The sequence below is a fragment of the Saccostrea cucullata genome, unplaced genomic scaffold, assembly GCF_032062105.1.
Source record: "Saccostrea cucullata isolate Sc308-1 unplaced genomic scaffold, CSIRO_AGI_Scuc_v1 ctg295, whole genome shotgun sequence".
Lineage (NCBI taxonomy): Eukaryota > Metazoa > Mollusca > Bivalvia > Ostreida > Ostreidae > Saccostrea > Saccostrea cuccullata.
This window is the reverse complement of record NW_026937303.1, coordinates 350,197-365,548: the sequence shown is the minus strand read 5'-3', so window position 1 is coordinate 365,548 and position 15,352 is coordinate 350,197. Positions and strand designations below refer to the sequence as shown.

At 35.2% G+C, this 15,352-nt stretch overlaps 2 protein-coding genes across 3 annotated transcripts in view; both read left to right on the top strand.

Annotated features, from left to right (window-relative positions):
• Window positions 1–15,352, top strand: part of LOC134247832 (C-type lectin domain family 3 member A-like) — a 35,037-nt gene that overhangs the window by 12,053 nt on the left and 7,632 nt on the right. The gene's annotated exons all lie outside the window — the stretch shown is intronic.
• Window positions 1–15,352, top strand: part of LOC134247830 (CD209 antigen-like protein C) — a 20,458-nt gene extending 5,106 nt beyond the window's left edge. Inside the window, exons 4-7 of one of the 2 annotated variants that reach the window (XM_062730236.1) lie at window positions 11,369–11,448; window positions 11,711–11,798; window positions 13,550–13,763; window positions 15,248–15,352. In XM_062730236.1, the coding sequence (XP_062586220.1) occupies window positions 11,369–11,448; window positions 11,711–11,798; window positions 13,550–13,763; window positions 15,248–15,275 (410 nt within the window). In that variant the 3' untranslated portion in view covers window positions 15,276–15,352. Of the gene's footprint in view, window positions 1–11,368; window positions 11,449–11,710; window positions 11,799–13,549; window positions 13,880–15,247 lie in introns of those variants that run through there. The other variant, XM_062730235.1, reaches the window with a different exon arrangement.

Here is a 15,352-nt window from a genome sequence, read left to right as displayed (position 1 = left end):
CTTACTCCTCCATGGCGCCTGATTCTATCTAGACAAGTAGTACAGGGTAGATATGACGGGTCTACAGGAGATCTAGACAAGTAGTACACGGTAGATATGACGGGTCTACAGGGGAAGCTTACTCCTCCATGGCACCTGATTCTATCTAGACAAGTAGTACACGGCAGATATGACGGGTCTACAGGAGATCTAGACAAGTAGTACACGGCAGATGTGACGGGTCAACAAGAGAAGCTTACTCCTCCATGGTACCTGATTCTATCTAGACAAGTAGTACACGGCAGATTTGACGGGTCTACAGGAGATCTAGACAAGTAGTACACGGCAGATGTGACGGGTCAACAAGAGAAGCTTACTCCTCCATGGTACCTGATTCTATCTAGACAAGTAGTACAGGGTAGATATGACGGGTCTACAGGGGAAGCTTACTCCTCCATGGTACCTGATTCTATCTAGACAAGTAGTACAGGGTAGATTTGACGGGTCTACAGGAGATCTAGACAAGTAGTACACGGCAGATGTGACGGGTCAACAAGAGAAGATTACTCCTCCATGGTACCTGATTCTATCTAGACAAGTAGTACAGGGTAGATATGACGGGTCTACAGGAGATCTACACAAGTAGTACACGATGCAGATGTGACGGGTCTACAGGGGAAGCTTACTCCTCCATGGTACCTGATTCTATCTAGACAAGTAGTACACGGTAGATATGACGGGTCTACAGGATATCTAGACAAGTAGTACACGGCAGATATGACGGGTCTACAGGGGAAGCTTACTCCTCCATGGTACCTGATTCTATCTAGACAAGTAGTACACGGCAGATATGACGGGTCTACAGGAGATCTAGACAAGTAGTACACGGCACATGTGACGGGTCTACAGGGGAAGCTTACTCCTCCATGGTACCTGATTCTATCTAGACAAGTAGTACACGGTAGATATGACGGGTCTACAGGAGATCTAGACAAATAGTACACGGCATGCAGATGTGACGGGTCTACAGGAGATCTAGACAAGCAGTACACGGCAGATATGACGGGTCTACAGGAGAAGCTTACTCCTCCATGGTACCTGATTCTATCTAGACAAGTAGTACACGGCAGATATGACGGGTCTACAGGAGATCTAGACAAGTAGTACAGGGCAGATATGACGGGTCTACAGGAGATCTAGAGAAGTAGTACACGGCAGATATGACGGGTCTACAGGAGATCTAGACAAGTAGTACACGGCAGATATGACGGGTCTACAGGAGAACCTTACTCCTCCATGGTACCTGATTCTATCTAGACAAGTAGTACACGGCAGATATGACGGGTCTACAGGAGATCTAGACAAGTAGTACACGGTAGATATGACGGGTCTACAGGAGATCTAGACAAGTAGTACACGGTAGATATGACGGGTCTACAGGAGAAGCTTACTCCTCCATGGCACCTGATTCTATCTAGACAAGTAGTACACGGCAGATATGATGGGTCTACAGGAGATCTAGACAAGTAGTACACGGCAGATATGACGGGTCTACAGGAGATCTAGACAAGTAGTACACGGCAGATATGACGGGTCTACAGGGGAAGCTTACTCCTCCATGGCACCTGATTCTATCTAGACAAGTAGTACACGGCAGATATGAAGGGTCTACAGGAGATCTAGACAAGTAGTACACGGCAGATATGACGGGTCTACAGGAGATCTAGACAAGTAGTACACGGTAGATATGACGGGTCTACAGGAGATCTAGACAAGTAGTACACGGTAGATATGACGGGTCTACAGGGGAAGTTTACTCCTCCATGACACCTGATTCTATCTAGACAAGTAGTACACGGTAGATATGACGGGTCTACAGGAGATCTAGACAAGTAGTACACGGTAGATATGACGGGTCTACAGGAGATCTAGACAAGTAGTACACGGTAGATATGACGGGTCTACAGGGGAAGCTTACTCCTCCATGACACCTGATTCTATCTAGACAAGTAGTACACGGTAGATATGACGGGTCTACAGGAGATCTAGACAAGTAGTACACGGCAGATGTGACGGGTCTACAGGGTAAGCTTACTCCTCCATGGTACCTGATTCTATCTAGACAAGTAGTACACGGTAGATATGACGGGTCTACAGGAGATCTAGACAAGTAGTACACGGCAGATATGACGGGTCTACAGGAGATGCTTACTCCTCCATGACACCTGATTCTATCTAGACAAGTAGTACACGGTAGATATGACGGGTCTACAGGAGATCTAGACAAGTAGTACACGGTAGATATGACGGGTCTACAGGAGATCTAGACAAGTAGTACACGGCAGATATGACGGGTCTACAGGAGATCTAGACAAGTAGTACACGGCATGCAGATGTGACGGGTCTACAGGGGAAGCTTACTCCTCCATGGTACCTGATTCTATCTAGACAAGTAGTACACGGTAGATATGACGGGTCTACAGGAGATCTAGACAAGTAGTACACGGTAGATATGACGGGTCTACAGGAGAAGCTTACTCCTCCATGGCACCTGATTCTATCTAGACAAGTAGTACACGGTAGATATGACGGGTCTACAGGAGATCTAGACAAGTAGTACAGGGTAGATATGACGGGTCTACAGGAGATCTAGACAAGCAGTACTAGACAGATGTGACGGGTTTACAGGACATCTAGACAAGTAGTACACGGTAGATATGACGGGTCTACAGGGGAAGCTTACTCCTCCATGGCACCTGATTCTATCTAGACAAGTAGTACACGGTAGATATGACGGGTCTACAGGAGATCTAGACAAGTAGTACAGGGTAGATATGACGGGTCTACAGGAGAAGTTTACTCCTCCATGGTACCTGATTCTATCTAGACAAGTAGTACACGGCAGATATGACGGGTCTACAGGAGAAGTTTACTCCTCCATGGTACCTGATTCTATCTAGACAAGTAGTACACGGTAGATATGACGGGTCTACAGGAGATCTAGACAAGTAGTACATGACAGATGTGACGGGTCTACAGGAGATCTAGACAAGTAGTACACGGCAGATATGACGGGTCTACAGGAGATCTAGACAAGTAGTACACGGTAGATATGACGGGTCTACAGGAGATCTAGACAAGTAGTACACGGCAGATGTGACGGGTCTACAGGAGATCTAGACAAGTAGTACAGGGTAGATATGACGGGTCTACAGGAGAAGCTTACTCCTCCATGGCACCTGATCCTACCACTGATGTCTTCATGTCTTTGCTCTCTATTTGAATTGTTTTAGTGGACCCCTGAGCTTTATTACGGATCCTTATGTCTATATTTCAAAAATATTAAGACGTGTCTTAGGAAATTTTGAAAAAACACATACTGCAGTTCTTCAAAAAAATTGTTGAGTTGAAATCTTTTTACAAAGCCCTTCATTAGCTTAACTGTTTTTGTAATCTTATGTCAAACTTCAACAATGAAAGAAGTCGTCTTTATCCCTTTAATTCGACATTCAGATATATCGACTATACATGATCAATCAATTTTTTCCCCATTCAACAGTCTCTATTTTTGAGGGTTTTTTAGTTTAAAATATATACTCACCGTCAATAGAAACGCAACACCCTAATTTTAGGGGTGAAAATTATATACGGGATATAACTATGTACCAAAAAAGTTAGGACATCTTTTACTTTGCCAAATCAGTTATTTAACGGTTGAATGATTTTCATTCCATTACCGGAAGCTGATTTTTAGCTCCCTGAACAGAAATCAAAAAATAGCATTTTAAATAAAATTATTGTCAATATTTTGGGTTTTCAAGGTTTTGTACCTGTTAATCATAAGTCTTGTACTAAAAGTCCGGAAAAAAAATCCTTCTTTCTCTTCCGGATGTGATGCCTGTATTTCTTCAAAGTAACTGAAAGCACGCATTTTCATTGCTTATGTAAGAATTTTTCAAAATAAAGAAAAGGGAGAGCTACAGATGCAAATATACACTACATAACGACTTTTCGGGCTCATATGTTTCAAAAGCATGAATGGCAATTCCTTGACAAGAAGTCCAAGGGTTACTACACTACGCAAAGTTAGCGAAAATTCGACCTCAGTATCTGAAAAACAGGCATTTAAAAAAGGACAAGAATATTTACTTCGCTCAGATTAAGACATTGATAAACTTAATGCATGGTAGAATTCGGGCTGCTTATGTTGTACATGGCGGACTAGCACGTTTTAACTGAATGGTCAGAAGGGGGGATGTTTTAAAAGTTATGAGTTACTTTCTAAGGTCTAAAGATAACATTTAAAGTTTAAATGAAGTATCATTGTTTTGTAAATTTACTTTTTACATTTATGTATTCATTCTTAATCTTATCTTTAAACCTTATAAAGTAACACAAAACTCTAAAACATCCCCCCTGCAGATATGAAACGTGCTACCGCCATGTACAATATAAGCAGCCCGACTACCATGCATTAAGTTTATCAATGTCTTAATCTGAGCGAAATAAATATTCTTGTCCTTATTTAAATGCCTGTTTTTCAGATACTGAGGTCGAGTTTTCTCTAACTTGGCGTAGTGTAGTAACCCTTGGACTTCCGTTCAAGGAACTGTCATTCATGCTTTTGAAACACATGAGCCTGAAAAATCGTTATGTAGTGTATATTTGCATCTGTAGCTCCCCCTTTTCTTTATTTTGAAAATTTCCAACATTAGCAATGAAAATGCGTGCTTTCAGTTACTTTGAGGAAATACAGGCATCACATCCGGAAGAGAAAGAAGGATATTTTTTCCGGACTTTTAGTTCAAGACTTATAATTAACAGGTACAAAACCTTGAAAACCCAAAATATTGTCAATAATTTTATTTAAAATGCTATTTTTTGATTTCTGTTCAGGGAGCTAAAAATCAGCTTCCGGTAATGGAATGAAAATCATTCAACCGTTAAATAACTGATTTGGCAAAGTAAAAGATGTCCTAACTTTTTTGGTACATAGTTATATCCCGTATATAATTTTCACCCCTAAAATTAGGGTGTTGCGTTTCTATTGACGGTGAGTATATTTTATTCATTAAGAAATGGATTGAACAGCAGGCATAAATGCCTATGATCGTTCTCTCCATTGGTCAAGGTACAATTACAAGTACATGTAAACATTGAAAAAAATGTATGAAGAGTAGATTATCAATTGGTACATATTTAGAATTAATTCAGAGAGAGAGAGAGAAAGAGAGAGAAATGAAAAGAAAAATAATTTAACAAATGGATAGGAAAAATAATGATTATATAATCAAATATGAACAACAAAAAAGGGAGAAAAAACCAAAAAAATAAGAAAAACAAAAACATACGTTTGAGAAATTGTTGTTGACCCAGAGTAGGAAGAATTCCGTAACAGAGCAGTTTACCTGAAATAATATATTTCCCATAGAATATCATAATAAGCTAAAATTTCAATGAAAACCTCTTGGAGGTTCTTATAAAGGTATGTACATGATCAAAAAATGAAAAAAAAAATTATCCAGAGTTAGTGAGTCTACACCATATAATATGTTTTCTATATTAATTGGTATTTTATTTTCATTCATGTATTTAATCAGTAATTGTCGTTGTGAGGCATATTGTTGACAATACAAGAAAAAATGTAGTGAGTTCTCGTTTTGATATCCACAATTTGTACATGTTGGTGATTCGTTTAAGTGATCTTTGAAAAGATCAGCATTAAGCACACTGCACACTCTCCAATAATTTAGATTGTTCTTCAGTGCAATTATCCCATACCACATCCCCATATTCTACTACTGGTCGAACAAATGATAGGTATATTTTGATTAAGGAGTCTCTTTTTAATTTATATTTTAGTGTGCGCAGTATATTTAGTCTTAGGCAAGCTTTTTCATAAATTGTTGCGATATGTTCTGACCAACCCCATTAGACAGAGGTGTCAATCCGAGGTGACAATGACTTTGATTTTGGGAAATTATATTCATTGTGTTTCCAAATGTAATATTTGGATGTACTCGTTGAGTTCTAGAGGGTTTTTTAACAGAGAAAGGAAAATGTTTCATAAATCTCGCGTTAACTTAAATTTTCGCAAATTCTGCAGTTGATGATAGAATATTTGACTGCCTTTATAAAATTATTACTTTGTTGAAAAACCAAAAAAAAAAAAAATTAACACAAGCTGTATGTAACATGTGACATGTATTGTTTTGACAGTCAGACTTCCATAGAATTATTAGTACCCTTACTTATCCAGACAAAACATATACAGTGCCTTTAAAACCTTGCAATCCGTTATAAAAGTGTAGAAGAAACTGGAGTTAATACAACTTATACTCTTTCACTCTCAGCTCCCTTTCTAAGGAGGAAATTCTTCAAAATTGTATGTCACTTTTGAATAATTTTAATATTCCTGACAATGAACATGAATTTTAATTATCATGTCTATACTGGATACCGGTACTTCTGCATAAAAAATCCTAACAAGGATACATTGCGGGTTCCAGTATATGTTCAACCAAGCCTCTTTCTTTACTCTTAATATATTAACACTAGTGAGGGAGAAACTTCTAGAATACGAGTACTGTACAACACTATATTCGAGAAGTGGTGTAAATCAGATGTGGATGCTAAAACATTCTAAGAACTTTTGGAACATTTCAAATAAAAAAATACCAAAAATAATAACATAAAAAAAATTCCCACTTTTCAACTTTATATGCAACTATTCCAAAAATAAATAAAAGTTAAGGCTTTTTGATATCTTTGACAGATGCTTTTTTCAATAAAAACGGAACTCATAAATTTACTTATCTAGTCATTGATCATTTGCAAATTAAATTACTTTATTAAAACATTCTGATTGAACACGCAAGTACTCTGAAGTTGACATCAAAAGATGTTAGAGTTCTAGATTAATATGTGGGTTTTAGAGATCAGGTCTTCCAACAATTTTTTGGAATTCCCATGGTTACCAATTGCGTCCCGTTATTATCAGACCTATTTTTGTATTAAAATGAAGCAGAATTACATCAAAATCTTTTACGTGAAAAGAAGAAAAATCTTGCTGTGGCCTTATACTCGACACCTAGGTATATTGACGATGTATTGTCAATGAACAAAAAGTAAATATTGACCTATCATACCGAGGCCATGGACTGGTCAGAGATCCAGGAGAGTATGTCACTGAACAATCCTAACTACAAAACTCTGGGTTGTAAAGTAAGTCACACATTTCATTTCTTGTACTGATGGTAGCCATATATTGATGAAGTTTCCTTCTTTTAAAAAACCGTGCTAATGCTGCTATTATTGATATGGCATAAAAACTTAATAAAATGAAATGCACAAAAAATGTTTTCATGTTACTACTAAATGTCACTCAAATCTGAAATGATGCAAGGAGTCAAAGGGGCATCATTCCTCTATTCTTCAAATAAGCTCAAAGAATGTAAGGTATAAATGAATTATTAATTTGTTGAAACTTTAAAGATATAATTATTTATCAAAAACTTCGTAAAATTTGAAACAAAATATTAAGATTACGTACTATTATCAGGCACAAGGAGTGCATTGAAATAAAAAATTGTGAACAGAGCAAACACAGACGTTGAAAGATCAGGTGCCGTGAGGGCGGCAGCACCTCCATCCCCGTCCCCACACAGTAAACAGTGAATGGCTCATGAAGGATGTATACAATTCATCTTATTTGCTGAAAAGGTCATTATATCGACCACAAAACTTGTCTAATGTTGATTTTAAACAGACTTTGTTGTACTAGTATCTTTTATCCAAATACCTGGACAGTCCACTTCAATTTAATGCATAGCATGAATCATTTACTACATGTAGTAATTTTTTTAGTTATCACCGAAATGATTTTAAAATAAAAACAAATATTTTTTTTAACTAACAGTTAAATAAAATTTATCTGAAAGCTATATTCAGTGCTGTTGATTTTAAATGTAAAGCCTGATGTATGCAATCAGAAAATTTTGAGTTTAAAAGACGGTTTGCCATGGTGACTTTAAATTGTTAGTGCCGTTATTTTCACTAAGAAAAAAAACAAGAAATTACTCTATAAATGAAATATAAATAGCAGTCATACTTAGGACGAAACGAGAGCCTCCGTAGAGTTGTCGTTCCTCTGTCAAGTTGTACTAACCTCTATATTTTAGGTAGAGTTGTCGTTCGTCACGCTTTTAGACTAATAGCAGGATGGCTTGAGTTCTACATAATGCATGTTTTAATAAATATTTTCTATGACAATCAAAAAATGACACGGTATTTATCGGGCTAAATGTAGCAGAATTAGCAAGTCAACGACAGATGAATCTATGAAACGATGGTAGAGAACACATTTAAATTATTTACAGTATACATGTATATGGAGGAGTGTGGATCCCCTCCCGATTGCTCACACCCTCCGTGTGCTTCCTGCCACGATCGGGAAATAACGGATAATTCCTCTACCAATTCAATGTATAAAATATAATAGCCATACATTTAGTATGAATAATGTTTGTCAACTTTTGACTCAATGATAAATTGTACGTTTCCCCTTCGTTTGATTAAATCAAAGTACTCAGAAGTACAGAGAGCCGGGCTCATTTACAGAGTAGAATGGATTTCTTTCATGAATCACGTTTATATTCTGATGAAAAAATTATTTTAAAACTATCAGTATAAATGATAAGACAATGACAGTGAGTTTTTCAATCCTAATACCACGGTCCGATTTTGTCAGAATCAGAATTAATCTGGTACCGCAGCTGAATCTAAACAAACAGGCCAGACTGGTTCCCTCTCCTGCTTTACCTCGTATGTGTAGAGAACTACGGTAACACTGATTATCAAAAATCCTTACGCTAATGAACTACGTTCTTTGACTTATGAAGTTTTCAAAGTCATTACTACTAATGTTTATTTTATATAGATAAAACTTCGTTTTATTTTTTGTTGCTTTATTTAGCGTTTGTATTATCTCAAAAGCGGTTGAGAGTAAGAACTATATTTTTGCACGTAACTTTAAATTGGCGACTATGGGGTCAACATCCTGCCTTGAACAGGATCACATAAGCCGGCAATTGCTCTTTGAGCAATAAGCCCGGCTAAAAATATTTGTGATTCGCATGCAAACACTCACTAATTCCACTTTCTTTAAGAATTCTTGGTACCATTATACACTCATTCTTTTCATAATTAAGCCCTTTGTCAATGTTTTATTTTTGAACAGTAGCATAAGACAAGGTTAAAAATTCACATGTCACTCCATACGTCTGTCTTTTTGACAACGTCAGACAACACTGAACGTTTCCGTCCGATTTCCTATCTTCCGGTCTTCTTGTCCTCTGCTGATCATTCAGTGACCAATCACCCGACCAAAATTGCTGAAACCATCTATTAAGATGTCTCTTATTTACATTCTTTATTCTGTAAGTCTGATTAGTTAACGTGACTGTCGCTTTCGATGATTCCCATATTTTGAAGCAAAAATGCATTACAACTCATCGAACCGTTTTGTCACATTTCGACAATCCCTTTGTTCAATTTGACAGAGTTAAACAACAATGTTTATGGTCACAAATACCAATGCCGTCATTTCATTTTCAAATAAAGACTAGAAAATGACGAGAATTGTGTCTTTTAAAAAATTGGGAGATTATGTGCTTTTTTTAGAATCTTTTTAATGTGTTTGTCTTTTTCATTCTAAGAAACAAAAAATTTTAAAACATGACACTCTGTTGTGACGCGGCGACACCCCCTATGCTCTATATTTTAACCATATTACATAATTTCAAATAAACATTATTAAATGAAAATTTCAATGTAAATTAGATTTATATTTGTGCATCTTTTGGTATATTGTACTTGATAATATGACGCAAAATATAAAAGATATTGACACTGTGACATTATTTTGGGTCAACCCTCGTATTTGCTCACAAGGTAATTGTATCGACCATAGAACTTACGAAAGTATGCCTTTATATGATAGTATTTGCTGGACTGTTGATATATTCTTGCTTTATCAAATTGATTGTCAATTATTTACTTAGTACCTCGTAGAACACGTTCTTTTTCCATCGATTCAACTGAGAGAAATAAGTTCGTATGCAGGTGTCAAAGGTATATAACTGCATAAGTAAGGGAAGTGGGCGATTGAAAAGTTAAAGTCATCGCGTTTATCGTAAAGCTTTGTTATTAGATAACCATTAACCTCTCTTTCTAGTAAAAAAATCCAAATATGAAACAGATGTGTCAAATTCTGTGGTAAAATTCTAAAGAAATCCTTTTCATACAACATATCAAATTTAACGAAATTCCGAAAACCCCAGGTTGTAGATTGAAATTAAAGTTTAATGAATCGATTTTGAATATTTTTTCAACTGATAGGAAGTTGGACATCGTATTGTGTTTTTGTGTTTTTAACATAATGGTAAACTGGAGTTACTTTTGAAGGGGTAAGAGTGTTCTTCTAATATAATTTCTGTACGAGAATAAGCAAATTTCAACCCAGCAGACTCCCTTAAATGCCATAATATCTGTTTTGTAAATAAACCCCAGGAAGACATATGTAATATTAAAGTCAATGCAATGTAAGGAGATGGTTAGATTCTGAAATTAACAGTTGATTTTCTATTTTATTTAATTTTATCATTGCGTTTCTGATGCCAGGAATGTTTTAATGGTTCAACAATGGACTTAATTGGACTAAACTTTAATTTGAATTCCAGTGTTTTAATGTCAAGCAGTAGTTATATTTTGTTAAAGTTGTTTATCAAACACACGTTTATTGTCCATCAGAGGTGTGATTAGGTGCCAAAGTTGAGTAAGCCTTCCCTTTCAACCGGTCACACCTCTCCATATGCTCCACTTAACAATTAGAAAAATGGAAAGTCACTGGATAATTCATTGAGTAAGACATGGCTTAACAATTAGTCTAAAAACGCCAGCTAGTATTTGAATTAATGATAGAACAGATATGTCATACTGTGTGCTATCCTTTATTTCAAGGCCAAAAGGATATATCGATTTGACATATGTATGAAAATTATTTATTTTAATATATAATACTCTTTCGATATGAAATATATAGTTAATATAGTCAGTCACCTTAAAGACCACAGCACATCCAACTTACTCGTTTGAAAATGGATATGTGCATTTAGATAAACACAACAAATAGTAACTGATAAAATGGTCTTATCTTGAAACAAATCCCTTTCCAAAACTGTTGGAACTTCGAACAATGTCTCTTAGATGTGTAGTGACATTATTTGCCATTCTTTTTCATGTATCACAATGTAAGTACAAACTAAAAATTATACTGATTCCTTGATTTAAAATGTAAGATGGTATTAATTAGTATGTTTTACATCAACAGGTTGTGAACCGGGCTGGGTGACCTATCACGACAAATGTTACTGGTTTTCAAACTGTTATGCCGATTGGATTACATCTTCGGTAGTGGAGACGGCAGATTTAAATAAATATCATTTTGTTAATAGCAAGGGACTTCTATACGAGGATGTTTGTAATGAATTTTCTGGTTTGTATCATTTTGAAGGGAAGACTCGTTAGACCGTCAGTTTATTTTTTCCACCATTCATGGCATTGAAAATCCTTCGTTATATTATCAAAACATCTTAATATAGTTATTTACATGTGCATGTGTTAATTTTTATCAACCTAGAAGATTAAATTGGTGTCTATTTCTTTTCATTAGAGCTTCTGTAGATCTTTTCATTCCAAATTAGCAGAGCCAAAGACAATCCTGGAAATGAATTTCTTGTCTGGTCAAGCAATGACGAAAGGTAAAAACATATAAGTTTACCTATCAATATATTTAATACGAAAGAAAATGCTCTGTGTATGAGCAATTTCTAAAACAAGGTAAGTTCTTACAAGAAGAATTTCAAGTCTCGTTTAATTTTAAAGTTATCATATACGAGGGTTGTTCGAAAAGTTCGTGGACTTCTGTCATATCTTTTTTTTACTTGACGTCAAATGTTATCCAAATTTGGTACAAATATTTTAACAATAAATCTAAATGATATGTGTTAATTTTGACAAAATATTACGATTGATTAAAAACTTATCCAGATTTTAAAAATGCAAAAATCGGATCGCGGAGCAGGTCAAAATTTAGTCAGTTACAGGCAATACAATAAATAATGTCTATAGTCATATTCTCTGTAAAATGGAGGAAAAAACGAAAAACTACTATTCTCTGTAAAATGGAGGAAAAAACGAAAAACTACCTAGAAATTCAAATTAAGAATTGTTACATCGATACGTGTGCCAAATTATGGTTTTATATTTTGCGGTGTTCAAAAGAAATCAACTTAAGTTGAGAAGATAAGTTGTCCTTATTGACAACGACAAAAATGATGACGTTTTAGAACGTCACGGAGCAGCAGGTACCGAAGCAATTTTGTGTTTTTCTCAGGAAAAATCCTGAATAAACTCTAAAAATATTGAAGGAATCAAGAAAAAATGTCGCAAGCGAGTTGTGCATGTGTGTACAAATAGTACAGGCAATATTTGAGTGACAGGGACTCTGTATCGGATGAGGATGACCTGTGAAGAAACGGTTTAACTGTAAACATGTGAACAAAACTTTAAAATTTGAAACGTAAATGAAGGACAAAGGCACTTCAGAGTTGCTTATCCCGAGAAAGCAGAGTTAAGTACTAAAAGAAATTAAAACCTTAACAAAGGAAATTATACAATGAGATCAATTATTAAAAAATAAATGTCAAGTATTAGAAAAATAATTTAATGAATGGGCATTGGAATATTCTGTGTGAAATGTATAGGTATAGTATCTATTATAAATTCTCGACGCTATGTGTTGACGTTACATTGTCGTTTTGTGTTCTCCGCGGGTACAAAACATGTTGATTTTAAAATGAAGTAAATTTATTTGTGTTAAATCGAATGGAATGAAACTTCACACATCAACAAAACAAATATTTTTACATATTATAATGTGCTTGTTTTGAATTTCCAGTGAGTAATATAACGAAGATGGACATCGTCCACGAACTTTTCGAAAAATCCTCGTAGTAAGTTTTTCATAAGTGTCAGTGCGTTATTTACACTTTGAATTGGCGTTATTTCATGACAAGAAGCACACGGTGGGTGTGACCGGTCGGCAGGGAATGCTTACTCCACCATAGCACCTGATCCCATCTCTAATGTTTTGGAGTTCCGTGTTTGCTCTGCTCGTTTTTTGTAATGTTTATTGAACTTTTGAACTCGAATACTGTTAGCCATCTCCACATATTTCATGCTACTGTTCATGCAGCTGTTTGGTTATTTTTTAAAACAAAAAGAACATTTAAATTGATAAAATCAAATATATTTGAACTTGATATTGTTGACAATATAATCACATGGAACTTGATTGTGAATTTCATTGATTTATTTTTTTCGTCAACGAAACAATTGAGAAAAAGAATGTCATCAGCATACTTGAAAGAGCGGATGCTGTATTAGTTTACAACGACATAAATGAGATGTGGTAATTAAAAATATTTATTTATTTTTTTTCAAATTGTAGGTCATGGCTTTTGGATAGGAATAAGTGACATGATATTAGAAAACCACTGGGTTTATGCATCTTCTTTATTGCCTTTCACGATACAATTTTGGGGACACAATGAGCCAAATGGTGGAACAACAGAAAATTGTGCTTTCATATCCTCCAGTGACGGAAAACTTATTGACCATAAACAAAGTTCTGAACATCTCTTCATATGTGAAATTGAAAACGAGTATGTATTTTTTACCATTTCGATTCATGTATTATCACGAGTTAGAACTAAACAAAACAAATAAAATTGATGCAAATCATCAAATCTACTGCAAACAAAATGAATGACACGGTAAAGAAGGCGTATTTATAAGGAATCTACTAGTATTTAAAATAACATACATTCTGTGTGTTATATATAAAGGTATTAGTAATAAGTGATAAGTAAACAAAATTGTGTATTCTTTGAAATTTTTACGTGTTCTGGTCCAGGTTTACTGTAATATAGACATTATATGTTTGTTTTCGTGTTTACTGTAAATTCCTAAATATACGCGTGGAATTAATTATCGCGTAATTTCGCGAGAAGCACCACTCGCGAAATGAAATTGCTTGCTTTTATTTTTATGGTGTTAAAATATAATTTATGTAAAATCTCATGATCAACCGTCCATTCGCGAATTTATGTTCTCGCGTTTTGACGTCGAAGAGCCAATTCACGATAATAACCACTCGCGAAAAATAAGAAATCTACTGTACTGTTTTGAGGGGGTGGTGTTAAATTTTAGTATTTCTTCAAAGGCAGAGGAACTTATTATTTGGAAACATAATACGTGTCAACTGCATGTGATTTTCCTATTATTTGTTTTTTTTAAATCAAAAACAAAATGTTGTTATTATTTGTTTGTTGTTTTACGTTCCTCTCGAGAATTTTTCACTCATATGGAGATACCACCACTTGTCAGTGGAGAGCTACAATATTTTTTGTCCTATTTTCGTAACTAACAGCCATTTAACAGGCAGGGATCTTTATCGTGCCAACACCTAATGCGACATGGGACCTCCGTTTATACGGTGTCATCGTAAGGACAGGGGCCCGTTTTACAAAAGAACTTACGACCAAGACCAAAAACTCAAGATGATTGTAAAATTTTACAAAATAAATAATTGTCTGAGAAACTGTTTGTGTAAAAATATCTTCCCATATTCCTTTTAAAAGGTTTTAAATAATTTTTGATATAATGTTAATTAAAAAGTTATTTGAATGAAATTTAATCTTAAGTCTTAAGTCCTTTTGTAAAACAGGCCGCTGGTCTCCACGTCCCACGTTTGGGTTTAAACCCTCGACATAAGGATCAGCTTACTTCGCGACTATAAAGCAGACACTCTGTCAACTGTGCCACACAGGCGAGTATTTCTTATTGAATTTATCAATTAAAAATGCAAATACATTGCTGATTATTGCTGAATATTACAGACATTTTCAAGAAAGTGAACTCTAATTTTGTATAATCCATCAAAATAAGCAAAAGAAAAAATGGATACTTAAAAAAAAAAAACTACACCTCAAGGAAAAGGTGTATTGTTTAAAACGAAGAGAAATCTTTTATCTACGACTACAAATGATAAAATGTATTCTTTTTGTATTCTTAATATTTACAATATCTTGTATTTCTTGTTTATGGATAAGAAATCTTCCTTATTTGTTTTTACCTTTTTTCACAGATCCACACCCATCAGCATTATTGGCTGAGGAATGATTTGATGTTCAGGAATGTAATGAAAATATTTCAACTCACCACATCTTTTCAATAACAAAATTGGTTAAAA